Source organism: Tyto alba, unplaced genomic scaffold (genome assembly GCF_018691265.1).
Source record: "Tyto alba isolate M040663 unplaced genomic scaffold, T.alba_DEE_v4.0 Super-Scaffold_1000006, whole genome shotgun sequence".
Classification (NCBI taxonomy): domain Eukaryota; kingdom Metazoa; phylum Chordata; class Aves; order Strigiformes; family Tytonidae; genus Tyto; species Tyto alba.
Genome location: NW_024881272.1, coordinates 7,370,278 through 7,397,738, shown reverse-complemented (window position 1 = coordinate 7,397,738; position 27,461 = coordinate 7,370,278). Strand labels below are relative to the sequence as shown.

Sequence of the window (27,461 nt, the reverse complement as noted above, 5' to 3'; positions counted from 1 at the left end):
ACAGGCTCCAAATTTCTCCTCTTCCTCCCCAGAGTTGTGCTTGTGCAACTGTGGACGAGGGCTGAGCAGCCTCCTGGACAGACAGCAGCAGCCAAAAACCTATTTGGCACATTTATTGATCATTTTCCTCCAGTCACAGAGCTGTATAAATACACAGCTTTTCTTCATCTTACTGAAATTTTAAGCATCTTCCCCTTTCCCACCATCACGGAACAGAGTGAGAGGGCAGGACTGTGGGCCAGCCTCTGCCTCAGACAAAGCAACAACCTTCCCAAGATTTCAGGGCCAGCTCCAGCCTTCTGTTAAGCTGGAAAAGTTGCACTTCCACGTCTCACAGCTCTCCAAGCCCCCTGCACTTGCAGCCTCCCAGTCCCACCACACCATCCCATCTTATCCAACCTTGCTGCAGGAGAGGGGGGGGAACATTCAGGCAAGGTAGATTTTTCCAGTGGATCAGAAAGTCCTCATGTGAGTTTAGGGTCAACTTTGGGCAGGGATTTTTTTTGTAAATACCTAGAGCAGCTGAGCAGAGCTTCATCTGCTTTGCAAGTCCCAGTCATTTCTCAGCAAAGACCAGCTTCTCCTTCCCTACCATAATCAAGAAGAAAACCCTCCACAGAAATAGCCAGGATGTCTCTCTGGGATGGATGGGGAGTCTGGCAGACAACCACAGGTGTTAGCAACACCACTCTGAATTATTCCTGGAAGCAGCACAGGGTGCTGCGGAGAAATCCAAGAGGGTGAAGGGTGCCCTTGGCTTCACCTGACAGCCCCAGACCCTTCCAGCACACCACAAAGGGCAAGCTTGAAGCCATGCCAAAGTTTGGGGAAAAGATGTACTCCAGGCACCAGTGTTGCTCGAGGCTGGAGAGGCTCTGTGCTGGGCATGGACAGAGGAGCAGTGCTAGCAGACTTTCAGTTCCTGGCTTTCTAGGACAGCCCATCCAGGTGGGTGTAAGCAGCAACCACTGGTCAGAGAGCTGGCCCTAGAAGGGACCAGCTATGCCACCGAGAAGGGAGGTTTCCACGGGCACGGTGCAATTTGGGACCAGCATCTCTCCTTCAGCATCACCTCAGCTGCTGGGGTTCAGGCTCCCCAAGCAGGCAGAAAGCCATCCTTGGGAAAGGATGGAGGGCTTGCCCCAGTGCAAGTCTCTTTCAGAAATCCCAGGACTGTTGGGTTCTCATCGGAAGGAAACCTCAATCGAGGAGCCTCATGTCCAGCCCCTGAGTCCACATGTTTGTTATTAAGACTTTCCAGCTGAAAATTAATCCAACGCCTGTTACAATCCAAGTTAAGAGAGGCTGGATCTACTCCTCCTGATCCCAAAGAGAGGTTGTGATGAAGAGAAGCAGTGTCGCTCCTTGTCAGCAAGTGGTAAGCAGGAGACATGACTCTCCTAGAGAGATGAAGCCCAATTGGATTAGATACCTACTCCCATGGGGAGGAAATACTATATGGGTGTAATGTATGGTCAGATGCTCAGGAGATACCTGCAGAAGCCACACACTGCTTCTGTCATAGATTTTATTGGTCCTGCTGGGAAATCCAGGCCAAACTGGGAGTCAGAGCTCCATGGGGAGGTAACTCCTGATGCATTGGTGACTGGCAGCCATCAGGTGAGAAGCCACAGCACAGCAGTGCCAGGTGGGGAGATAGAGATCTGCCCCCAGGGAGCTCAGACGAACCAGCTGCAGGTCTGGATGGACAACTGAGGCTTATTTCAACTCTATCCAAACCACTCCAGTCTCCAGATCAACTTGGAAGCTATGGTATTTGCAAGTCTACTTTTGGCAACCAAGAAATAATAAGAGGCTGATATTGTTATTATTTCAGCTTCAGAAGGGTGAATAATCAGCTTTGAGAGGAACATAAGCTTGGGTGACTGCTGAGGGCTTTACAGAGGTACCCGTCTCCCCTTAACAGGGTCTCTCTGTGGGCTGGGCTGACAAAATGGCACTGCCCCTTGCCCTCTGCGTGGTTAACAACCCTCAGGCACGCTGCCCGTGGGTGGGCAAAAGCCAGATCAGAAGGCAAACAGGGGGCCAACCCAGACACACTCCAGATTCCCAACATTTGGCTCAAATCTGAATGAATGACTCAGAGACCAAGATGGGAATTTGCAAAAGCCCACCAGTCCCAGATCCCCAGCACTTCATCCCCTGCAAAAACAGTTCTCAGCAGAGACCTGCTCACTGCAGCACAACTCCCCAGCTCCAACCCAGCTTGGTGTCTTCCCCCGACAAAAATTCTTTCTTAGCACCCGCCCCACCCCTACTTGAATAGCCTGAACTAATTAGCCCTCATTAGCCTCTGAGTTCCTTCTGATCAACTCCCTTGCTTTGCAGTGGAGCTTCTTCCCTGCTGAGCCCATCTCCTTTTGCTCCCTGCACAGGTGGTGGTACTCAACCCTTTCCCTCCTCCCGTCCCTCCCTACTGGTCACCCACCTCCAGCACCCACCTAGGGATACCCAGCCTTTCCTCCCCTCCTTTCCCTGTAGGAAGACCCCCCTGCACCCCTCCTGCCCCACTTTCATCCCCACTTTCATCCCCACATTGGTGTCTCGCCAGCCTGGTAGGGTGTAGGGAGTCAGGGGCAAAGCCATGGGTTTGTCTTGCCTCTTCCCAAAACCCATCTCTTTAAGGATAAATCTTTGTGAGTGCTTCCTGCCTTACTCAGCTGCAGCTGCCTGTGTTGACAGAAGGATGCTGTGATTCAGGCAGGGTCTGGACACGGTGGCTGTCTCTGCCTGGCTCACTGGCCGGCTTGCACAGCGTGTGCTGCAAAGGGGTCCCCTTCTCTGCTGGGGTCTCTCTGCGGTCCCCCAACAGGTTCCACAGCATCCCCAGGATAAGCCTGCTGGGCAGGCAGCCCCGAGCCCTGATCTGCTGGCCCCAGTCCCCCCGTCCCCCCACCCCAGGCTCCGGCATGTTCCCAGCCCCAGCCAACGCTGTAGGACACCTCAGGGCAGCAACACGTGACACATATATGGCAGCTTACAGAAAGGATCGGGGAGTCTTTTCCCCCTTTTATTGAAAATGATCATTTCTATTCTAGTGCAAACACTGTACATTTTACATCATAAAGCAAGAGATAATTTACAGGATACACTTGATCTGGGAATCCCTCCCATGGCTTCACGCATCAAGCTCCACCAGCCTCACCAATCATCCATCCCTGTCATGCTCAAAAATCCCACTTAATTGGCCACCTACATCTGCGTCAAGAAAAGGGGAGGCCTGAGAAAAAACACGTTCATACAGAGCGGGTGAGAGGAATGTGCCTCAAGACCATTTTCTCCCCTGAATGGTACCTAAACTTAGTGATAACTGGGTAACCATGGCAACTTCCTAGTGCTGTGACTGAAAGTCTGCTAAAACCCTGGAGAATTCCGTGCTTTCAGGATAAGGCCCTTATTTTGCACATATATTTACATGGTTCAATAAAATACAGATTAAACATACATGTTCATAAAATTTCGCTTTGGTTTGATAGAAAACTAGACATCGTTGGCTGAGGTCATCAGCAATTAAGAAACAAACAACAAAACCCATCCATTCATCCAGCTGGACTCTGTTTAGCAAATCCATGGAAACAAAGCAATATTGTCTCGGATGCTCTGGTTTACATCTTGATGTCTCCCAGCTCAAAGGTGACATGAAGGCCTCATCTGGACTGACAACAGCCCAGTCAGCTGTGATGGCATCCCCAACCAAGCAGCCCAAGCCAAGGCAAGACCCAACTAAAACTGGAAGTGCAAAAGCTTACACAACCTTCCCACAGGAGCAGGCCCATGCAAATCAATTCAATTCCTCATGCAAATGAAGTGAGGAGGGTGGACAAGGCTTTGCAGAGGCATTTACGTAAGCCCCTCCATGTAAACATCACGGCGTGGGGGTATTGATGGCTACCATGGTCCACAGGTGGATAACAGTGTACCAGGAGCTTTATGCTCTCTGAACTGCCTCCTAGCTAACTTCAGAAACGGGTGCCTGTACACAGACACCAAAGCAAGCTGCTCAGGGTGATTTTTCTACTGCAGAAATGGTGAGCACAGACTAAGGGAAAGCCACAGGCCACCAAGATGCTGAAGGGAACAGCTGAAACCTCCAGGGTGGACACTCGGGCAGCCTCAGGCCACCTCAGGGCAGTTTTCTCAGGCTGCTGTCGCTGGTGGGTCACGGAGGAGGGCAGCAAGGCAAGGAGCAGGGAGAGCACCAGGCAAAGGCACTCAACAACCCATTCAGCCTCTGAGTAATGTTACATTGCACTGGGTCCTTCTTCTTTCTGATCGTGCAGGACATGTTCTTTGATAGTTTCACTTGTTGGTGTAGGCACAGGAACCAAGAGTGAGTTTCTAAGTGAAGGCTGAGATTTCCAACGTGATCACTTGGCTCTAGGAGCTGGAACCATACTACTCACGATAGAAATATTTTTGTTTAGAGATGTTAGCTTCTCCAGACTACAGAAGGCCAAAAAAAAAGGGATCAGACAGAACACTATGGATTTCTTAAAATGCAGTGATTGTCCATCCTCACTTCCCCTGCTGGTGTTCTGTCTACAAGTATAATCTGCAACATTTAAGCTTTTTGTCCTGATCACAATTAGATTCTTTTTTTTTCCCTTTTTTTTTTTTTTTTTTTCTCAAAAATACCCATACAGGGAGAAAAAAAAAAAAAATCCAGCAGCAACACACACGATCACGAGCACAACTGACACCAGTTTGAACCTGGGGCTTTTGCCCCACAGTTAATTCAAATACTTTGGCTGGATTTCCATTCATCCTCTGCCAGTTTAACTTTCACCTTCCCTTCAAAGAGATTTATTTCTCGTTTCCTGCAACATGCTGTTTTAGACTATCAAAGCCCACTGTTGGGCATCTACATATGCCCGGCATGTCTCCAGCAAACACCAAGTTGGAGACCTAAGCCACACTACCAGAAGTCTCCCTCACAACTGAGCTTCTTTCTCCTTCCCTTATGGTCCAGCCTGGACCATGGAGCAGCTCTGCGCCCTTCAGTTGGACTATTCCATGGCAAAGTCCCACTCAGTTTGGGCAGGTCTCCTGCACAAGCACTGTTTGCCATAAATAAGCTCCCTCCTCCCCCCAGATTTGAACAAGGCAGGCATCACCAGCAACATGAAAGATCCTAATTTCCTCAGGACGCTTGCATGGAAGAAATGCCTTTTGGGTTGCATCTCCTCTGCTCTTCATGGAGAGAAGGAAATTAGGTCCTAGTTAGCTCTCCAGAGGAGGGAGAACAGCAGGTAGGGAGAGCAAAGGAGAGTGGCTAAGGCTATAGGGCAAGCCTCACTGGGCAGTGCTATGAGAACTGGGGGAGAAATGGTCTTCACGCGGGATATTCCCTGCTGAGATGTTACCTGCCCTCAGAGGGGCTGGCAGAGACTTTCCAAGGGGATGTCCTCGCCTGTTCCCAAGAGCCACAGGAACCTATCCTGCCGGAGAGGAGATCCTCGTCTAACTCAGTCAAGTTGTAAATGCCCATGGGGAAAATCTGCAAAGGAGCATGGCTCCCTCCAGCTCCACTTCTTTGGGATTTCTCACAGGAAGACGGGAGCTGCCCATTTCAAGCTCTGCCTGGGGCTACCAGGAAGGGCCCTGACAAGGGTGAGAGAGGCTGCGGCTGGAATTTCAATGCACGGCTCCAGGAACCTGGATGCAGCACAAACATCCCAAACATTTTCAATGGATTTTATTTTGTTTAATAAAAAACACCAACCAAGCTTGCATGTATATCTTATATATATAAATATATACAGTATATATAAAACAAATGCATCTGGACAACGCCTTTCCCTGTGGCGCAAACTGTAAGGCATAGAAAGGAGTGTCCTAACAGTCCTATTCCTGGCACTACAGAGCGATCCCCCCACTACACCCCCCCCCCCCCTCACACACCCACATTGGCTTTTATCTCTTCTTTGGCTTTTCGAGGCAGCAGTGCCGGGAATACTCGAGGAAGCAGTGAAGTGCTGCGAAGCCCAAGGAGGTCTTCCTCACGTCTCAGACTGGTGCAGGCAACCCGGGCAGGATGACCCCATCCCGTTGCATTTAAGGGGCTTCTCACAGACTGACGGTAACGGCGCCTGCCTCTGTGGCACGAGGGACTGGAGGGACAAAGGGTCAGGTGGATACAACAGAAAGCGGCGACCAAACAACTTCTTCTTCTAGGGTGAGCTGGGGCAGGGGGGGAGAGGAGCAAGCTTTGCATCTCAGCATGCTGGTGGGTGGGACACGTCCATGGGCTGAGATCGGCAGAGGTTTCTTTTTTGCAGTCCCATACAAAAATGGAAACCAACAAGGGTGAGACTGTCCTTTACTGACGAAGCTCGTAGTATATTGAGCAGAAGCAATAAACCTGACAATAACAAAAAAAAAAAAAAATGGTGGCATTATCCCAAAAGGAAGAAGGAACCTTGTCACTCACGAGCGGTTCAGTTTGCTCCCAGTTTGGTCCCCATGCTCAGTTCTGGGTTGGGGTTGGCTTTTTTTCTTCTTTTTTTTCTTTTTTTTTTTTTTTGTGATTTTTTTTGGTCTTTTTTTGTTTTGGTGGGTTTTTTTGTTTTTTTTTTTTTTTTTTTTTTTTCTTTTCTTTTTTTAATTCTTTCAGCACAAACAAGTTGCGAAGCAGGACGGGTGCTGTTGCATTTTCTCCTCTGCAAGGCAGCTGCCTCCAGTCATTAATTGACTGTGGGCACTTGATTCCTCTGTAAACTATATTCCTTTGCCTTCAGTCTCAGGTTGGCAATACTGTTGGCCATATTCATGCCCTGTGCCGGGCTGGCATTGGTACACGTGGTGGAGTAGGTGGCCATGGCGCTGTGGGATGGAAAGAGAAAAACAACATGTCAGACATGGTCTTCACACCACGCAGAGAGCAGACACGTGCCGCAGCAGCGAGTTTGAACCCTGGGGTTTCCATACCTGCGGGATGTATTTCTTAGGTAAGCAGGGAATTATCACTACTTTTTATTTAAAGTATGTAAGTTTTATTACAGCCTTGTAAATCTTTCTGCTGCAGTTCACCTACCCAGGGACAGCCAATGCCAAAGCTGGTTGAAGGCAATACGAAAATTTCCATTTCCTATTTTCTAACTCAAAAGGTTTGCTATGAGGTCAGGCTGCCCAGCCTGCCAGTTAGACCATTGTCCTTTAAAGTATTCCCACTGGAAGCAATGTCTCTTTGATGAGAGCAATTTCTGGTTTTATTGCTTGTGAAATCACGTCACTTCTGAAACACATGTTACATTAAAGAAACACTGGGAAAAATCCATTTCAACAACTGCAATGCTATTTGGTTTCAGCCTTTTGGAATGAAAATTTCCACATTTTTTCCCCTCAAAACTTCATCTGATCATAAAGAGCATGCCTTAGAGGCTGAAGGAAAAAAAAACAAAACAACATCTTTTCTTCCTTCTCCCTCCTCAAATCATGACTTTATTCACGAAAAACATTACTTTTAACAGTGGAGGCTGAACAAAGATCTCCGAGTCCTTTCTTACCCTACCAAAAATTTGAAAATCTGCTTTCCAGACTACTAGAAAACTTGTTTAACTCGTGTGTCATGTGTCCCATGTTTCTGTCAAAAGCAACCCCTCCACCCTCAAAACCAGCAAACTGCCTGACCTGTTGCATTTCCTATATGTGGGCCCACAGATCAAAACCAGTTGAAAAATACCAATTGAACTAGAAATGCTCATTTAACACAGCCAGTGTGTTCAGGAAGAAACCGCAAATGCTCTCCGGGAGGCAAGTTCAGGTCTGGTGCTGACCCTTTCCATCTGCCTGCCCGGGTGGCTCACATCTGAGGCTCTGGGAAATGCTCTCTTCCATCCCCAGCCCAAGAAAGAAGATAGCTTGTTGGTTTGGTTTTTTTTGTTTTTTTTTTTTTTTTTTTTTTTTTTTTTTTTGTTTTTGTTTTTTTTTTTTTTTTCCTTTTTTCTTTTCCTTTTTCTCTCTTTTAAAAAAAATTTCTTCCGGTGCTGACCTCCACAACTGGAAGAGCCTTTATAACAGCAAATCTTCTGTGAGGGAAGTCGGGATTTGCTGTGCAAACAGATCCAGGCCGTGGGCATGCATGCTCACCCCAAAGCACTGGTGGTATTTCTGACCTCGTAGGGCAGTGTGACCTGCCAGGAGTTTAAATGCAATCCAGTGCTGTCAGAATCCTCAGCCTCCAGGAGATCCAGACCAAGTAATACTAGTATGTCCCATCCCAGGCCAAATGACTCCTATTTCTTGCTTGAAAATCAGGGAAAAAACTTCTTCAGGGAGGAACTGTCATCTTTGCATCAGGACCGGTGGAAACACCACAGCTTACACACACACTGAGGACAGGTAAGACCTGTAGATATAAAGCTGCTTACACTCATCCAGGGAAGAGCATGGAAAACTCTCCCCAGGAGTTCAGGACAATTTGAGAGTCTCTAACAGCTACTGGAAGGACACGGAGGATGGACAATAAAATACACACATCAAAATACAAGCTTGACTCTGCCTAACTCGGGGTGCACCGGCTGCATTTCGCCAGGGTCCAGGACGCGATGGATCAGCATGCCTGGAACCTTCCCACCCGGCTGCACACCCCCTCATTTCTCTCTCCATGGCTGGGCTGGTGACTTTACCAGGTCAGCAGCAATGTGAGAAGCTGACTGCTGCCTGCAGAGGCGTTGCAAACTTTCACAAGATGAATAGCTGGTGGCTACTTATGCACCTATTCCCACCCGCTTCCACAGGGTACATCTCCCCCGTGTTTTTGTGCTGGAAGAAATTAGAAGGGTCTCAAGGACAGTCTAGATTAGACAAAATAAGAATTTTCAGTCTAAAGTGTAAACTGTCCCCATTCAAAAGCCAACTGCTACCCAAATCTGGTCCAAAACTTCAAGGAGCCTCCTGCTCTCAGCTCCCCACAGGTCTAGGGAAGATTACTGTCGTCCAGTGAAATCTCTGCTAAACCAAAAATCTCCAGAAACTCTCTCTTTTAGCAAGTTATTCCACAAGAAGCATCATGCAGGAAGGCTGTCTCCAAACATCAGTACAGCTTGAGGGTTGCTCCAGAGACCCTCCAAGGTCTAATAAGGGTTGAAGTCACCCTGCTGCCCTCACCCTCCATTCCATTCATGCACAGAAAGTCTCCTTCCTCTACTCAGCTGCCTGCTTTCATGAAACACAGAGGAACATCGTGTTTCTGAGGCCTCAAATCCTCCCTTCAGATATGGTTTTCAATGGCCTGTGGAGCCAAAGGTTGTTGGAGTGGGAAGTGCAGGCTGACAGTGCAATTGCTAGTCTTGTTTTCTTAGGAACCTATGCTAAAAAATGTCTAAGCAAAACATTTCAACTTCAAAAAAATAGTGCTATCTACTTGGCTATCTACGTGACACAGATCTGCAAATAGCATTGGTTGACCTGTGGCTGAATGTATTTGGAGAATAAACACACTGATTGAAAACTTTCCCCAGATCTGAGAGTAAAAACAGCACCATCCATGCAGCTCCCAGCCCTCTCCTGGGCTAGCTGTTAATCAGGGGCTGGTACGGCAGTGCCGGAGAGATGGGGAGGGGGCAGAGGGCCATGCAAACACTCTGCACGGCTCTTTTTCACAAAGTGTCCAATACTTTAATAACCCTACTCAGTTCAAAGCTTTAATGAGGCTGTGACAACCTGGCCCAGGTGGCCACTAAGATGAATGAGATTGATAAGAGGTTAGAAAGCCTGGGGAACATAAAGTGTCTGAGGGTCCTGACTGCCCCACATTGTGGAAACCGGCTGCTCTGCTCCTCTGCCAATGCCTCCTACCCCTCTGCAGGGCAGTGGGAGGGTGACAGTCCATGCTGGTTTGGTGTGTCAGGCAGCAGGGATGGCTGTAGGCAATGTCCTTGCTGAAACATCTTGGCTTAAGACAAGGGGAAGATATCAAGACAGTGAGGATGCGACTTCACACTGTGGAGAGGCACAGCCAGGTCTGGACCTCAGGGGGCAGAAAAAACATCCCTAAGGCTTTCCCCTCTCCCTTGCTCTCCTCGTTTGCACATCCCAGATGCCCTGGGCTTCTTGTTGCCCAGAGTGGCCCCAGACAGCCCTTCCCAGTGTGTCCCTGGGTGTTACCTTTGCAGGGTCTTCTCCTAGAAGCCGTTATGAAGCCCTTCGTGTAAACAACATCTTGGGAGGGATGATCTATTTTTAAAAGTGTGAGAAGTAGAAATAAGCCACGAGTAGGGATCTGGTACTGTAAGCAGAGCAGTCTCAGCGGGGTGGGGAAGGACCCGTGCATCTCTCCCCTGAACTCACCACCCAGACTCCTCCCTGAGATGCTACACCAAGGAGCACTTCATAGAGAGAAAGCCTTAACCCCAAAAGGGGAATTTTGCTAAACAGCAGTCCTCAGGTAAAATCCAAAGGATAAGGGCCATCTCTAAGAGCAAACTGGCAGTGGGTGAACCTATGACTTGCTCTTCTGGAGCCGCAGGGTGGATGAGGAGGACCCCATGGCACTGAAGCAACAATCAGGAAGGCCATGCGGTTACAGACGTAACTGTGCAAACAACGCTTGGGTGCAAGAAGGGGGTCAAGGCGACTGAGAAAGAGAGGGCCTGGGCATGGTGTGGCTCCTGGAAGCCAGTGGGAAGGTAGCTGTGACCAAGACAGATGAACAGGAAGAAATCCATTCAGAGGCTCTAAGGTCCAGACCAACAATGAAGCCAGTGTGTTAAAAAATACCGACCAACCTCATTTTTAACTGCCTACAAGCCAGATGGCTCCCCACAAACCAACACATCCTGTGGATCCTGCGTCCACACCCAGTTCCTGCGGGGCCATGGATGGCATGGAAGAGGACAGGGAGGCCCGTGACATGCATGGACATCCCAGATCCTTTGAGCAGACTGGGGTTGCCACATCTGCAATTCTTTCCTGCCACCCCTTTTATCAGCACAGGCCACAGGAGATGGACACTGAACACCAGTCTGCCACCCAGAGACACCTGGTCCTTACTGCGGGCACAGCACAACGTCACAGCTTGTTCATACGCACACTTGTGTTCTAGCAACTAGAAAGAAATTGCTCTCCAGTTCAGTGCTGACCGCTGAAGGGAGGATTGGGTGCAACAAGCATGGAGTGAGTTCCCAGCCTTTCCCTGCATCCCAACCAGTGACCGCCGTGGGACAGCCACAGAACTCCCTCTTCTGGCCACTGTGCGGTGGCTGAACCTCCCCAAGTGCTCCACCATCACCTCCCCCGTGTCTGTGTCCCACAGAAAAGTTTCTTCCTTACTTTAAACTGGATGCACTAAGGAAGCAAGTGCAACCCCTTCTGTTCCCGTGTATTTCTACCTGATCCTCTTTTGAAACTTCCCTAACTGCAGAGAGAGGTCACCAAAAAAACAGAAGCCGCAACCTCCCGTGCAGCTGGCTGCCAGAAAGCCACGATGATGCTGACCCAAGCCCACCTTGCAAGCCTGACAGTGAAATGGGGTGGGATGGGAACAGGTAAGGAAAACCGGTCGGGTGGTCAAACTGCTGTATCCTCCAGTTGTCCCATGCGAATATAAACAGCCCATCAGAGCTGCCTGAAGTCCACTCTCAGGCTGCTCTACACTACGCCAGAAACTGGTCAGCCCCAGAGGGGTTAGTCACTCACCTGTAAGGCGAGGCGGTACCCCAGGAGAGATAGTCGGTGGGTCTCGGAGCTGGGCGAGGTACTATGGGCTGCTCCACGGCGGTCACGTCCCCTGAGTAGGATTTGAGCAGAGAGGCATTCTTGCTGGCCAGCATCGCCCTCTCGTTCCGGCGAAACTTGGCTCTCCGGTTCTGGAACCACACCTGGGGTGGGAAGCACACAGACCCACCAACCATCACAACCAGCTCTGCTGCGACGCTCACCTTTCATCACATCACTTCTGTCCTGCTGGGCAAGACAGGACTCTGCAAAAGCAGGCTGCCTTGGCATGCCTGTCACTGGAAACTCTAAGGACGAGACAATCCTTATGCCTGCCTCAATAAGGCCCTCGTGTGAGGAACTGACTCAGTGAGGTTCCCGTGGGACCAGGTCTGTCCTGTGCAGTAGGCAGCAAGGCCTGGGAGTACTGTACAACACATCATGTTCCATGGTCTGCTCTGACCTTCAGAAGGTGCAGGCTTGCAATCTAAGAGCTGAGCAGCTCCAGATAATGTGAACAGTCTGAGCACATAACATCCAACATCTTGGCCTTGAACAAACCATATGAACGCATCTGAGTGGGCAGGTGGTAAGTATTGTGGCAGATCAGGCCTGGCAGTCCTCCTCAAGGCATGGCACGTTTGGGACTGCAACACAGCATGACCCAGAAGCTTGGTGACCCCACTGTGCCATGCAGACCTTGAGAATTTCTGCTGCTGTACTGGAATGGCCTGGTGACACCCCCCAGTTGAGGTGTGTCTGGATACAAGCTGTGGTGATTACCTGAACTCTGGCTTCAGTGAGGTTGACTCTGCGTGCAAGGTCTTCCCGTACAAAGGCATCGGGGTAGTGTGTCCTCTCAAAGACCCTTTCTAACGCCTGGAGCTGGCTGCTGTTGAAGGTAGTCCTGTTCCTTCTCTGCTTTCTTTTCTTCTTCTCTTCTGAGTTCAGCTGATCATCTAGGAGAGACAATTGGGGATGTGAAAGGCTAGAAAGCTAAGAGCCCACAGCAATGGGGTGAAAAACCTCAAAGGTTTCAAGATAGAAAGGACTTAGGAAGGGGCTTGTGCAACTTCAACACCACACCTTAACCATGTGGTGTTAGTCCCCATGTAAAAAGGAGGTGGAAAGTGCATTGACCCCAAGCATTTATTTCCCAGCTCAATTACATAAGACATACCAGCTCTCTCAAGCTATCCCATGCCTCAGTTTCGTTATCTCTAAAAAGAAACAAAAATGTCCCAAATCCATCTCTCCATTCCTGACAATCCTAGAAACCTTTTCTGACCACACAGAATCATGAACCCCTGTTCTCTCGGCTTCAAATTTCCAAGGACTGCCCTTACTGGGACATAATACAACCCTTTGGGGTGCGCACGAGTCCTGCGCCAGCTCTTATTGACTGTGAGAAGGTGTGCTCACCTCTGAGTAAGGGAAGCACAAGGAAATGGCTATTACTCTGGGCTTGACTACAGCCAAGGTAATGCCATTCTCTGTGTGTAGCTCCATTTGGCTCAAATGAGGACTGCACTCTCTTATCCTCCCCACATCCAGACCGAGAGGTGTCAATTTGGGCAGAGATGGGGAGCTGCAAACAGAGAGGTGTCAGACAGTGGAAACGAAGCGTGACTGATACGGGCCTGAACAAGAGACAAGCACAAAAGCCAGTTTCACTTGTATGCTTGCAAGCCAAGGACATGGAAATACAGTCAGACAGACATGGATAGCATTGCAATTGGAAAGCAAAAACCCAGTCAGGGAGAGACTGAGCATAAGCACATTGGACACTGTTGACCGAAGAAGAGTTGTGCACTCTCCAGCACCCGCCTTGCCTTGCCCAGGCCAGCAAGGTGGTGAACAACAAACAACGTGTCCAGTAAGAGCACATATTGTTTTGTGCCTGGTTTGTATTTACTCCAGCAATAAATCGGTACATCCATACATCTGGAGTCACACTTATCAATACTGCCTGTGCCTACGGTCACTGGAGCAACATCAGTGCCGAGATAACTATGAATATCTGCTCTGTACCACCTCTCCTTTTTCCAGTGCTGTTGCACGTGCTGATGTAGCAGCAGTCATGGAGCTATCAATGCACAGGCAGCCACGGGCACGGGCAAGCAATGAGCAACAGCTCCAGGGGTTTGAATGCTCTTTATTAGAACAAGCTGGAAGCTATGACACTGGTTTTGCTTCTACCTGTACCGAAGTACGTTCACTCATCACACCAGTCACAGCACAGCAAACACTTCAGTGACGGTGGGAAGCCACACCAAAGGAAGTGGAGAGCAAGGCCACAGCTGGCAGGAGCATGAGGCTACTGCTGTCTCCCCAGAACTGCCCCGTTCAGGCTGCAGGGACTGGTATGTCCTCGCCTTGCACTTGTCTCTCTTCAAGTGCTCCAGTACGTGTGGGGTCCCACCAATATCATCAAGGCTTTTTTGTGCTTCTACAGCCCCAGACTTCAACGTTCCCAAGCACACCGGGCAGAGCCCCAGGTGGGCAATGTCAGCGTGGTCCCACTGTCTTAAGCGGAAGAACAGTAGTTACACTTGGGAGGATCTGAGCCAGTACACATTGACAGCATGCATCAAAATATATTGATTATTGCAACGCATGTGCTAGCGAATTATCTTTCACGTTCAGTTAATCACTGCGCACCTCGGCCCAGACGACAGTCTCACCACTGACAGTCCAAGGGCTTGACATGCTATATACAGTTGCAGAATATCCCCTCAATGGTCATTCCTCTTGACATATAAAAGTATGACAGCTCCCCACATCCTCCTGTTCTCGAGGGGGTATGTAAGGCACAGGGAGAGGCTGACAAGGAAATCAAAGTCTATGGTGGTTGTCCTCACCACCTGCTTGTGTTGCTTTTCACAGCCCATCTGGTAACAGTTACTACGCCTGAACACCTTTGGAGCGAGGCCCATCCATTTGGGACCAAAAGGACATTGCTCTCAAATTATTAGATTTTTATTCAAAAATTCAAATTCCTGCAGGTTTACAGCTCCTCTGTCCCCAATCCTTCTCCAACAGCCTGACAATCCCCAGCAGACTCCTCTCCAGCCTGGGGATTCCTGGGTGCAAAAACATGCCCTTGGTTTTCTTGTATCTGAGAGGAAGCATTTGGAGGTCAGTTTTTAACAGCTATGTTAAATTGCAAAGCTGAGCTGGGAAGGGACTGGCAGAGGCAGGAATGTGCAAGAAAAACAGACGTGTGTAGGAATCCTGGGGCATTAAAACAAGGCTACAGGTGAATCTATCCTGTTCAAGTGGTGGGAAGCAAAGAGGTGAAGCAGTGGGACAGGGCTTAACCGCTGGTTGTGCAAAACACCATGCGTGCATTTCTACCTGGTGGGGGGTTTAGCGCTGTCGCAGGGTCTGTCCCTTGCAAAGAAGCAGAAAGTCCTGCACGCTCCTCACTTGACTGATCATCAAAGACTTTACAAAAAGTGCCAGCGATTTCCCCCTGGTTCTACCTTGAGCTTCGACGTAGTTGTGCTGCGGTGCACCACATCACACAGCAAAGAGTGAAGAACAACCCTCGGGGCACGATCATCCTGCTGAACGGCAAAAACATTGCAAGACCAGCTGCCGTAGAGGCCAATGTCAACACGGGTGTCTGGCCACCGTCTGAGTTATCCATTTGATGCTATTTTCTAATTCAAACCCTGCCTACGTGGACCGGATCAATAAAAGCCTTTGGGGCCCCCTGGGAATCCCCTCCAGGCCTCTGAAGTGTCAGTTCCTGCCCTGAAGATGACACCCAGCTTGGGAGAGCACAAGCCCGAGGCTGTCTGGCCATTGCTCAGATCCTGCGTGACAGTTACACATGAGGAAGGGTGAGCACATTGCTCTGGGGAGCGAGAAGAAGGGCCAAAGCCTGTAAAACGCTGGAGAACAGGAATCCCTCCTGCCAAGCACGTTAACACAATTTGCCCGGTTTCCTCCCGGCGTAAAGTGAGACACCGGTGATTCACAGCTCACCTCGTAATTACCGGACCCAAAAATAGCAGGGCCAAGAAATGGAAAGTTGCAGGCAGTGGCCGTGTTGCAGTGACTCACGGTCGGGTCACTGTTGGCTAATGCCCCTCCAGCATGGGCTGGCGTGGAGCAGGGACGTGAGTCACCCCCTTTTTCCAGGACGTAGCTGGATGGAGATGGCTCAACAGCGAAGCACAACCTGTGATGGGAGGGGGGTCAGGATTCTGAGATCTCCTTTCACCGCACCTCTGAAACTGCACAGCACAGCTAGATTCAAATGTCTACAGGAGTTACTTAGGTAGCAGAAAAAAAAAAAAAAAAAAAATAGTGGTAGTAGCCCAGAGCACTGCTGTGTTGATCACTCCTTGCGTTTTGCCATGCAGACATACCATATGTTGATTACAAACTGCTAATGAGGGATAGCAGACACCTAAACCCTAGGTGTCTGCAAATGTCACCTTGCTCACAGCAGTCACCGGCTGCCCTCAACATGTCAGCAGGGTATTTTCTCTTTTTTTTTCCTGCCATTATTTCTTTATCAGGAAACAACTGAACACTGAAAAATGGTATTCCTAAACAGTGTTGACAGCACTAGGTACTGGAGTCAGCAGAAACGGAGAAGAGGGAAACAGCTCTGAAGTTTTTTAGATGGGTCAGAAGTCTTTCATCAACATTCTTTTAATCAGAAATATTTCATTACAAGCAGCGTTCTCAAAAGCTGAGCTGCTTGCAAATGCATCCCCCAGAGAGATCGAAACGCACGTTCCTCTCTCAGGAACCCGATGCTGGAAAACCTGGGAATTTAATTTCAAAATCCCAACTGTTCCTGTTGGGCTGGGGGGATTTTGTTTCCTGTTCCCACAGTTGTGTTTACCTTTGTTATTTCTACATTCACCCATGACAGGCAAATCCTGGTGTCATACACAAACACACTTTTAGGATGCACCAAAGCGTTTTTAATTGCTCCTAAATGTTACAGTATGAAGTGACCTATTCTTTTTTCCTTGCTTATCACGTCTCCTCTTGCAATGAGGCAGATCCACACCTGAAGACACTCTGATCTACACTCTTTATTGCACAGCGGCTGGCCTGGTGTCTGTGACTATCGCTGGGGTACCATCAGACGGCTCCTGTTGGGATGCCACATTGAAAATACAACGCATTATAAAGCAAAACAGAGTTGAGAACTAAATGCCTACATATAAGTTACAAGATCAGTACTTTTTCCACCAATACTTGCAACCGCAACATACTTTGGATTTCCAGTTTGCAGGAATGCTTGTACATACTTGCTTTCATTCCAGGTCTGAACAAAAACTAATTTCCAGATGGGATTTACATTGTGTGGGCCGTTTCGAAAAGTTTTGACCAATTCTATTAAGTCCAGAACCAGCTATTATAGTACATTAATTGGATCCGAATTGAAAGTAAACAATTGGATTTAATTAAGTGAGGGACAGAGACATTTAGCTGTAATATCATATACGGTAAGGCAGGAAAGATTTGCCACATCAGTTATATAAACTGTAAACTGAGAAAGGATTCCAGGAAGAAAATAAGGAATCACACTATAACCGCAGCCTTCAAAATAAGAAGTTACCACTAAAGTTTGCGCACGGATTAAAGAAAAAAACAAGACAAATTATTTCACTGGGGGAAAAAAAAAAATCTAGAAACTAAAAACTTAGCAACTAAAAACTCTTTCAAAATAAAATAAAGCAAGCCAAAAAAGTAAAAGTTTTGTTCAGAGTGATGGAAAAAGAAAGGAAAAAGGAGAATAGAAGGAAGAAAACCATTTTTTTTTTATTGGGTTTAAACTTAGAATTTAAGAAGCTTGAGTAGAAATATTTCCCTGGGTCCCCCCCTGGCTCCAGGCAGACTCTTCTCCCCAACACCAGCTGTCCAGGCAGTTACAGCCCTTTGCAGGCTCGTGTTCCAGTTTTATTCACGCTCTGCTTTGCTTTCGATTCACTATATCCCTCAAAAATATTGCAACTCTTCGGGTGCAGGGCAGCCTTGTCAACTTATATCAAAAAAAAACCCAAAACCAAACCCAAAAGGTTTAATCAAAGCTAAAAGAAGGGGCCAGAGAGAGGAGTGAGAAGCAGGGACGGGGACATACAAAATCCACCTGATGACAAAGCCCTGCCCCAGCTGATCTGAGATGGGTCTCAAGTGATTTTCCACTAGTGCGGGTGCTGGAGGCGAGCTGGCGTGCTGCAAAAGGGGGGCTGCCCGTGGGGAGGGGCCCCACCAGCATCGCTCCCGCAAAGACGAGATCGCACCCCGTCTAAAAGAGCCTGCAGACACCAACAGCGCGCAGCGCTGAGCCCGGCTCATCCTAAATGAGACGACCTCAATCTGAAAAGCCACTTTCCAGCCTGAGAACATCACTTTGGCAGAAAACGGGGAAAAGCCTCGCACCTCTATTTTCCCTCAGGCTGTTTTCTGTGTCTTTGACCAGGCTGGACGGCCAGGTCCATCACTGGTTTGCAGCTTTCCTTCTCGAGCATCGCCTAGAAGGCCCCCGCTCCCCCGGCCCATCGCCCAGCAGCATCCGTCATCTTCGCCAGATGTGAGCAGGGAGAAAAGAGGGGCAAGGGGACCCACACACAGACAAGATTTTGTGCTTGGAGCTGCCTAACTTATCTTTCTAAAAGCTCCCAGGAGAGAACAAACTCCAGTTTATATGTACTTCCATGCGTGAAAAGTATTTTCAAATGGAAATAAGGTTTAACTTCAGGGTATGCAAATGCTACCAGACATTGCAAATGTAGGCAATATGCAGCGAAGATGACACTTAAAAGAAAACTAAATATGTTAAGGTAGGAGATGCCTATTAAGTCACATACTGAAGCTAGCCCTGACGAGCAGCGATACCATGCCCAGCCGTACAACTGCAATAACAAAAGGTTTGTATTTGCGCTTACAGGTCAGACTATGGAGATTTTTGAACTGTAATTTTTCTCCCATTACACAACACTGGCTGAGCTTTTTTCTAACATTTGCTGTTTATTTGTTTGTTTCTTTTTCTGTACCATCTGGGCTCAAGACCTCAACTTTATTTCAATTATACAGAAAATTCAAGTATCTGAAGTTCCAGTCTTGTTAAGATCACCCGGAACACAGAAAAAAAAAAAAAAGGGAAAACAAAGAAACAGATACTGTATTTCTTTTAAAAGCCTTTGGTTTTGGTTATCCTGTAAACTAATCAGGTTCAATTTTTGCACACAAAAAAATACATTATTTTGTGCACAAGCATGGAACTACAGAAAGGCAAAACTGAATTTTTCATACAAAACCTGAGCTTTAATAGTAAATGGAAAAGCGTGTGCATTTTCAGTGCTACCCGCGTGACTACAGCAGTTCCTCTCTGAAGCGTCTGCAATGTGGAACCTATCAGGATAATTTTTAGCTGACCGCATACAAACAATTACATATCATTACAGAGCTGTGAATAGTTTTTGCATGGATAGCGTGCCTACGGTCTCCCGTTGCGCTCGGCTCTGCCTGCCAGACTAGGGGAACTCACTGAGGTCCTGTACAACCGGTGCTGGCGGTGAAACCCTCGTTGTCCTCCACCACGACAGGCGCTGGAGCAGAGGGTCCTCCCGCCTGCACCATGGCCAAAAGGGACATTTCCAGGTGGGTTTCACAGCACAGCACCAGCCGGTGACTCTTGCCCACCAGGAATGAGGTCTTGGGGTTGTCGCCTTCTTGGTGGAGAACCTGTAGCTACCTCTGAGCTCCTGAAGACTAGCTTCTAGCACGGAAACAGCCTTCACCTGGACTTGCTGGGTGCTGCAGGGACCTGAGGGCAGAGGCATCCCCTGTGCTCTGCTCTGCACTTCTGCGGGTCTGCAGAGCTGGGGGTCAAGTCCTCCACAACCCCAACTTGCTCCACTCCTGACCCATAGACAGGGCAGCATGAGCTCTTCCCTAGCAGCTACTAGCTCTATCCTACAGCAGATGTGAGACAAAACTCCTTTTCAGAGTGGTTTTGGCTCCGATGCTCTGCCTCTCATCTGGTGGGAACCTGCAGAGCACATGGGCAGTTACAGCAGCTAAGATGTGTCCCCTCCCTAACCACGTCAATGTTCCCACTTGTTGGAGATGACAGAAGAAATGATGTTTGGAAAAAAAAAAAAAAAAAAAGATCATGATCCAATGGAAATCCAGAGATTTTCCCTGGAAAGACATGACATTAAGTGTTAATTATTGGGAGAACAATATTTGTGGGGGCAAAAGTATACATCCTTCTCCAGAAATTGGTACGAAGCCATTGAAAGTCCCTCTAGATCCCACAGACCAGTCTGAGTTCTGCTGTAACAGCTCTGCTTCTATATTCGCTAGGGTTTTCCTTCTGGGCATCCTACAGCTCGTAAGGCACATGGCTTAGTCCTGCTCTTCTAACAAGCCTTTCCGTCGGGTCTTGGGGTCAGAGTGTTCCCATAATACAATAAGCACTGTATGGATCTCATAAGCTCCAAGGCACAGTATGTTATGTGTTTGGAATTCCTTGTATGCTTTTATACTTTGTTTTACATATTGTAATTTTTATATGCATTACCACATTGATCCTTGGAAAATTAATTTTTAAAAAAATATATAATCAAAAGCAAACACATATTTTAAAAGCCTGCCAACGGCAAATCATGTTCTGTGAGACTGCACTTTGTAACTGACAAAGAGACCAAACCACCAGACCGTGGCGGCGATCCAGCGGGGTGGATTTACCAGGCTCAGGAGGGGACAGGATCCAAGGGGGCTCTAGTCATGTCCCCCTCTCCCTGAGTCCCTCATTAGGGTAGCCTGATGCTGCAGAAGCACTGGACCGATGACAGAGAAACAGAAATGCAATCACCCAGCTCTGCCAGCCAAAGCCCACCACCATACCCAAAGGTATCATATTCAAAACGGGTCGGTGCGTCCCAGCGCAGCACTCGGCTGCAATGACGTCCAGCCGCTGGTGCCAGTACCACCACCAAACCTTCCCTGGAGCACCTCAGCCTTCACAGCCCCTTCCTTATTCTTAGGCAAGACCTGGGATCAGTGCGTTTGGCAGCGCTGGACATGTCTGAAGTCATGGATTTGCAAGGTCAAGGGTATGACTTTCAACGCCCACATCCTCTTCCCATCAGCTCCCCTTCCCATGCCATGTGTCCTGATGTTTCATCTTAGGAACGGTATTTGTGCAGCCAAGATCAAACTTCCTAACCTCCACCCTGCTCCATTGGTATTTTCTAATTTCCAAAGCCGCTCCTCTACACTCTTGGCCCACTCCCTGCCCTAGTTCATTCCAGATAACATCCTTCTCCTCTTCAGCACCCTTTCTTGTCCTTTCTGCAAAGGCTTGAAAAGCTGAGTTGTGTAACGCTGCCCCTTTTAACCCTAACATGTGTGTGGTGTACATCCAAACCAGCACAATGGCTGAGAATATTCTTCTTAAGAGCCACCACTGCTCTTGGCTTGACCATGTAATGAGGACTCCCCATGCAGGAGCTGACTGGTGCACCAGGAAGGCCAGTATCCACATCCACCTGGAATACCAGCTGCCTCAGAGACAGTGGCAATGAACCACCATGACAATGAGGAAAGGACAAGTTAATCTATTTTCCACACTCATATCCCCCTGCAGTGAGCTCTGTTGGGCTACACATTATACAAAAGGCACACAATATTATTTCCACCTGCTTTCCTGTTGGATTTACCTGGTGTCCCCTTTCTCTTTATGTACAGAGGTGACCCACAGACCTATAGCTGGACATGAATCACAAACAGGTGCCTCAGGTTTCAGGGACCAATACTCCCTTTGACACCAAGCCGCTGGGACACGGCTTTAACAATAAAATATAGAACGTGTTAGGGAGACTCCCTCATTGTAGGGACCGAGTGTGGGGTGGATTTTGATTCCTTCCTCGGGAAGGAGTCCTCGAGAGAGAGCAAAAACGATGCGGTGCTGGTGCTTGGGCCAGGGCTTAATGGGGTGTACTAGAGCCCTGAGGCTGACAATACTGTGGTTGCTCCAGCCCTTCAGGATCGTACACCCCAGCCCTTCCAAAGTCTCTCCAGCCCTCAGAGGAGTTCCTGAGATCAAAATAGAAAGAAACCACTTCTGCCCACGGATTCAGAAGGTTGTGCCTCTCTGTTAGTACTTGTGTAGTAGGATGCATTGGCCAGAAGCCACAAAGCAGGGACCCTGCAGTCCTTCGCCCATTGCACACCCATCTGAACTCTGGGCAACCCTGCTTTTTTCACATTTTCTCCTGTATTTAAAACAAGTGGCAAAAAATCCTCATGAACTTCATCTAGAAAAAATTTCTAATGGGGAAGATTGGAGATATTTTTGCAAGAAGCAGGTAAGAAAAAAAAGGGGGGGAAAAAAAAAAAAAAAAAAGAGAAAAAAATGGTTTTGCCAAGACAGACAAGGGCTGTTTGGGGGGGGGGGGGTGTATATTTTTTCAGTCCATATATACGTTGCAGATGAACCACTTGGCATTTCGGGCCTTTCAACTGGCTCATTTCCAGACACTGTGGCAGCCACAAGAATCTGCAAACGTTACCCAGAAATCTCCCACCCGCACCGGGAAAGACTGACTCAAGCTGACTGGCTTCATGAATGTCTCTGCTTGTTCAGGTCCCCGCGGAGGCCCACCGTGCTGCTGAGAAGTGCCATTATTAAACAGCCCCATCCCGAGATCTGGAAATTCACTTGGCCGTGTTTTTTTGGTATGCGGGACGAGTGCAAGCAGACAGACAATGACTGGTGGGATGCGCGCGCCAGCTGGCCCCACCGGTAGGCAGAAACACTGTTCTCAATGGATATTTCATCTGTTTATTGTTGAAATATCCAGGACTGTGAACTGCATGGCACAGAACGACCGTGCCGGGATCACGGGGCGCCACGGGCCAGGAGAAGGGGAAGTGCAAATGACAGCGAGAACATCAAAACCAGCTCCCCAAAGGCTCCCCTTTCATTAGCATCCAAGAAAAAATGTATTTTGACCAGATCAGACCACCACTGCCATCGTGCCTACCAAGCAAACTGGACTGGAGCCACCGCAGAGCTTTGCTTAGAAATCCAGGTTTTGACTGCTAATGCACTTTATGGGTCCCTCTTGATCACAACTGGAAAAACGATGGCATCCCAGATCCAGAAATAACAGAACTTGAGCCCAGCTGTCAGCATCCAGCCCACCTGCCTCTTCCAAGAGCTGAGCACCCTGACCAGGAGCACACTCCTTGGGTGGGGGATAAAGGACCTTTACATCCCGCATTGCTACGGGAGGCAAAGGGATTAAAGCATGTATGGCCGTTTCAAAACAACTCTTTCTCCTTCCCAAGTGGAAACCTGCTCTTCTAAGGTCAAGGGTCAGGGAAGAGGGACAAAACTGCTGCTGTGCTCTGGGGGCTTTTCAGAGGACGCAGCAGCATTTGGCAAAACAGGAGGGCAGGTGGGATGGACCATGGGCTCCAGCGTGCTCCGCGCCCCGGCTCTGCGGGATGCGAAGGGAAATCAGGCTCAGACCCACCTCCATCCTTAGCCTCTTCTGAACACCGAATGCATTTCACATTAGCTAATAAATTGCTACATCTTATGTTTCTTAGCCTGCTGGAATGATGAATATTTTGGAATGTATTTTGAATGGTTCCCTGCCAGAGTTGAACAATCATCTAGAGATTTTAAATCAAAAGGCTGAAAAATGGCAACCTCTGTATTTCCACAAAGTTCACTGCAGTTTGAAAAGCACAACTCCCAGCAGAGGAGGCAGAATAATGACTGTCAGAGCCCCTGTGGATTGGGACAAACGAGAGATATGTTGGAAACGACACTCCCTAAGACAGAATAATCATCTTTGCCTCCAGGTGATGAATATATTATAGGATACCTGCTGATTGCTGCCCTTAATCTGGCTGAAATCTCAGATACTCTTACCTGGAGGATCAGACAATTTAGGGGACCTGTAGAGAGGCGCAGGATATGCCAGCCACAAAACACTGCTTTCGGCCTGGTGCAGGGCTGGCAGACAAATACTGGCGTCCTAGCACAACTGAACAGAATTTAGGCCTTTTTTAAAGCCTCTAGCTAATGAATTGCATCCGTTGGCAGACTAGGCACCTCCTCGCCTAACAGAGGAGTATCTCAAAACCAGCAAAAGATTCAACAGCTCACCCAAGGTAGCGCAGTTGGAGAAACACGACTACACACCCGCACCGCGCTCTGTCCCCCGGCCCCAGCCACCGCGCCCCACCAGCCGCAGGAACCCAGACTGCTTCACGGAGATAATCAATCCCCAGGCAACGAGAGCGGAGCAAGCTCAGCACAAACCCGGAGCTTGGATGGCAAATCTCCATTGATAAAGGGAGACCATAAGTGGTTGGGTCTCCTCGGAGCAGCCACGGGTGGAGAGGGTCCAAGAAATAAGCTTCTCTCTCCCCCGTGGAGATGGGCTGTCTAGACACATTGGCAAAGCCATGCTGTCGAGTTTGCAGTGCTGCATCCTTCTCGTATACAGCCTGTCAAATACAGCAAATTCCTGTCCCCCAGCCTGTTAGCACGGGCATTTTTTCAAACTTCCTAGTGTCAGTCACGTCCAGAAATTCCAATTATGTTTAATGAGAAATTTTTAAACAGATTATTTCCTCCCCCCCCCCCCCTTAGGAAAACATATTATGATTTTTATTTTTGATCAACCCTCTGGCAAAATAATTTGATGGTTATTTCATTATGTATATTTTACTTTTACTTCAATTGTTGGTAAAAATAAGTTGAGTACAAAGTATTTTTAAGCCAAGAAACAGTGAAATGTGAATATGAATTGCAGTGGAAACCTGGAAAAAAAAATGTTCTCCAAGTAATAAAAAAACTATTCAGTAAAACCTATGGGAGTTAGGTGATGTTTTTCACTAGGGAAACAATGATGTTTGAGAGTATTTAGAGAGAGCACACCTAGCCTCAGGGCCACATTCAACACAGTATGTAAGTGTAGCTTTAAAACCATCCAGATCAAAGCCCTCCTGAAATAAGTAAATGACCTTCCACCAGTTTCAAGATTACAGGGGTGATTAGTGTATATTATACAGATGTCTCCATCATCAGAGGTCCTTAAAATGAGCGAGAGGAACACGTGTCAGGGCTGGCGTAGGTCGAACAGCATGTGCAAATTCAACCTTGCCCTGGGGTACAGAGGGACTGATGACACAACTTCATCAGTTCTCTGCTAGACTCGCATCCCTGGAGCCCGCACCATGCTCCCAGCTCTCAGTGAAGCTGTATTTGGGGGAAGAGCTTTGGGAGATGGCAACAAAACCAGCAAAAAAGCAAAGCTGGGGACAGCAGATAAAGGAGCAGGGGGGGGATTTGGCAGCCAGGGCAACCCTCCGGCTTCAGCTTTCTAAATGGCTGTGGACAAGCCAGTCTGCTCCTCCACTGCCATCCTTGCTTTGCCTCACCCATCCGTTTAGACATCCCACTCTTGGAGGATATGTTGTGCCACTCTCTTTGTTCATAACACATTTAGTAATCCCATACTTACAGGGGTGCAGGCAAACAGCAAATCACTTAAAAATAAACCAGAAGTGGAATGCATTCACATTACAGTCATACCATTCATGCTGTTGAGTTTCACGCCACGAAGAATAAATTACAGCATGTAATTAAAACACTTTCAGTGTATGGTATAAAGGTACACAGCAGATATTTCATTTCAGTTGCATATGCAAGTGCTAGCTGGTGTATTTGTGAGCATTGCAGACCGCATTTAGCATCATCAGTGCTAACAGTGAGGCTCCAACCCATGCTGGCTCTGCTCTTAACTCGGCAGAAAACCAGTCGGTTTTGATTCGTAAATGAAGGCAGATGGACGTATTTCAGGTTAGCGGGGCTCCAAAGCAAGGTTTAACACTACTCCAACAGCTGATGGGCACCACCACGTCCCTGTGCCAGGGTCTCCCCAGGCCGAGCCAGCACGTAGCTCCCAAAGCTCAGGCTCGGTCCCCTCCGGGTCAGCTACAGCCACGGCCGTGCTGTGAGCCATGAGCAGCGCCTGCACGGGGCCCCAGATCACCCCACTGCTGCAGTGCAGCGGCTCCCTCAGCCTCGTCGACCTGCTGAACCATCAACCCAGGGCCTGGATGTCCGAGTCAATTTAGACAGAAGCGGCCACGGGATGGGCTTTCCACTCCGCTCCACCAACAGCATTCCTTGCGGGGACTTCTGAAATCCCCTCATGCCTAGGAAAGAAAGCTCAGCTGCAGCTGGCTGCTCACAGAAACCTCGAGAGCCTTCAACTTCACTTAGGAAATCTCTGCTAACCTCTCTGGTCGCAGGAGCGAGTGTGCAGTGACTCCCTGTCAGAGGCGGCTTCCTCCCGCCTCCTCCTCCTCGTTCAGCTCTCCAGCAAGGGGTACCCGGGATGGGCACCATGGCTCAGGCTGAATGTCCTCTCCTGCCAGCCCCACGTCCCAGCCACGTGCTGGAAGTGCTGGCAGCAGTGCCGAACTGGGACAGGCGAGCAGCCAGACACGAAGATCGGGGCCATGGGCCCACCACTAGCCCACACCCCTGTGAACATGTCCTTCTACCAGCCCCGCATCCCAGCCCACTCACACCAGCTCTCCAGGCTGCCCCTCGGCCATGGAAATTGAATTCAAATGGAAAGACTGAGATCCCAGCATGGGAATCCAGAGTCCTAATATGCCAACAACTGTTACCTGCCGCCTGGAAGGAGCCTGGATTTTCTGAGACAGGTCAGCTGCGAGTTCCCTTCAATCCCAGGCACGAGGGACACTACAGAGTGGTGCTGGGTGGACCAAAATATCCCCCACGCAGGTCCTGGAACAGGCAAATTGCTACGCAAAGACCACTGACATGCAGCATGGTGTAGCAAAGATCAGAGCACCCAAAGAGCCCCAAACCAGCTCAGAGAGAACTAAAGCAGAATGGTCTGGTCCTGAAATAGGTCCTCTTTTTCTTTTAAGCACAGCTCATTAAATGTTTGCTGGAAAAACAGAAAAACATTTTCCACAGAGAAGAGGACATCCAAGAAAAGCCCTTTCGGACATAAATTGGCAAGAGACTCCCAAGCATTTATCTTCGGCATCGAATGTGCTCTGTCAGGAGGGCTGTAACTAACAATACGCTGAAAAACATGCCACAGACTTCCACTGTATTTTATTTGGCGCTAAGGGGCTATTCCTCAGCACAAAGTATTTGCAACTGGCATCGGTTAAACGAGAAATTACAACCTTCAAAAGACCTATTTAGCGTCAGCTGCAGAAAGTACGGAATTTGCCATCGGCTTCGATGACAACAGATTATGCCCCATAAAACGCTGCAAACACATTCGGCTACAATGCTCGGCGTGAGCTGCCAGTTCAGCGGGGGGATTGGGGACTTGGCGCTTCCTGCCCCTTCTCGGGAGGCTGCCGCCTGGTTTAGGACCGGTGACACCCCTCTCCCCAACCGTCACGGGCTGACGCATCTGCCAAGTTCAGCCACAGGGCTCGGGACACAGCAAGCTGACTTCTGCAAGGGCCTTGCTGAGCCAACGGGCAGCTGGCAGAGCCGGCCTTGAGCGGGCTCTAACCGGGCTGCAAAGAACCTCTCAGCCACACAGCAGTGTCTTGCTCCATTTGGAGCAAGATACCCCAAGCTCGTTAGCCCCACAGATCATTAGTGCTAAGAAGGAATGAGAGGGAAGTGTCTCATTCCTTCAGGCTGGATGTTCAGCTGGGACAGACTAAAGTCAACAACACAGAGAGGTCAGAAGGGCACGGAGCCCAAGGGATGGGTT

General features: G+C 48.8%; 1 protein-coding gene across 1 annotated transcript in view; it reads right to left on the bottom strand.

Annotated features, from left to right (window-relative positions):
* Positions 1-2,991: 2,991 nt before the first annotated feature.
* PRRX1 (paired related homeobox 1) overlaps positions 2,992-27,461 on the bottom strand; it is a 43,373-nt gene continuing 18,903 nt past the window's right edge. The window contains exons 2-4 of the mRNA XM_032998541.2: positions 12,460-12,635; positions 11,659-11,840; positions 2,992-6,843 (exon numbers count right to left, since the gene is read on the bottom strand). Of these exons, the coding sequence (XP_032854432.2) occupies positions 6,705-6,843; positions 11,659-11,840; positions 12,460-12,635 (497 nt within the window). The 3' untranslated portion in view covers positions 2,992-6,704. The remainder of the gene's footprint in view (positions 6,844-11,658; positions 11,841-12,459; positions 12,636-27,461) is intronic.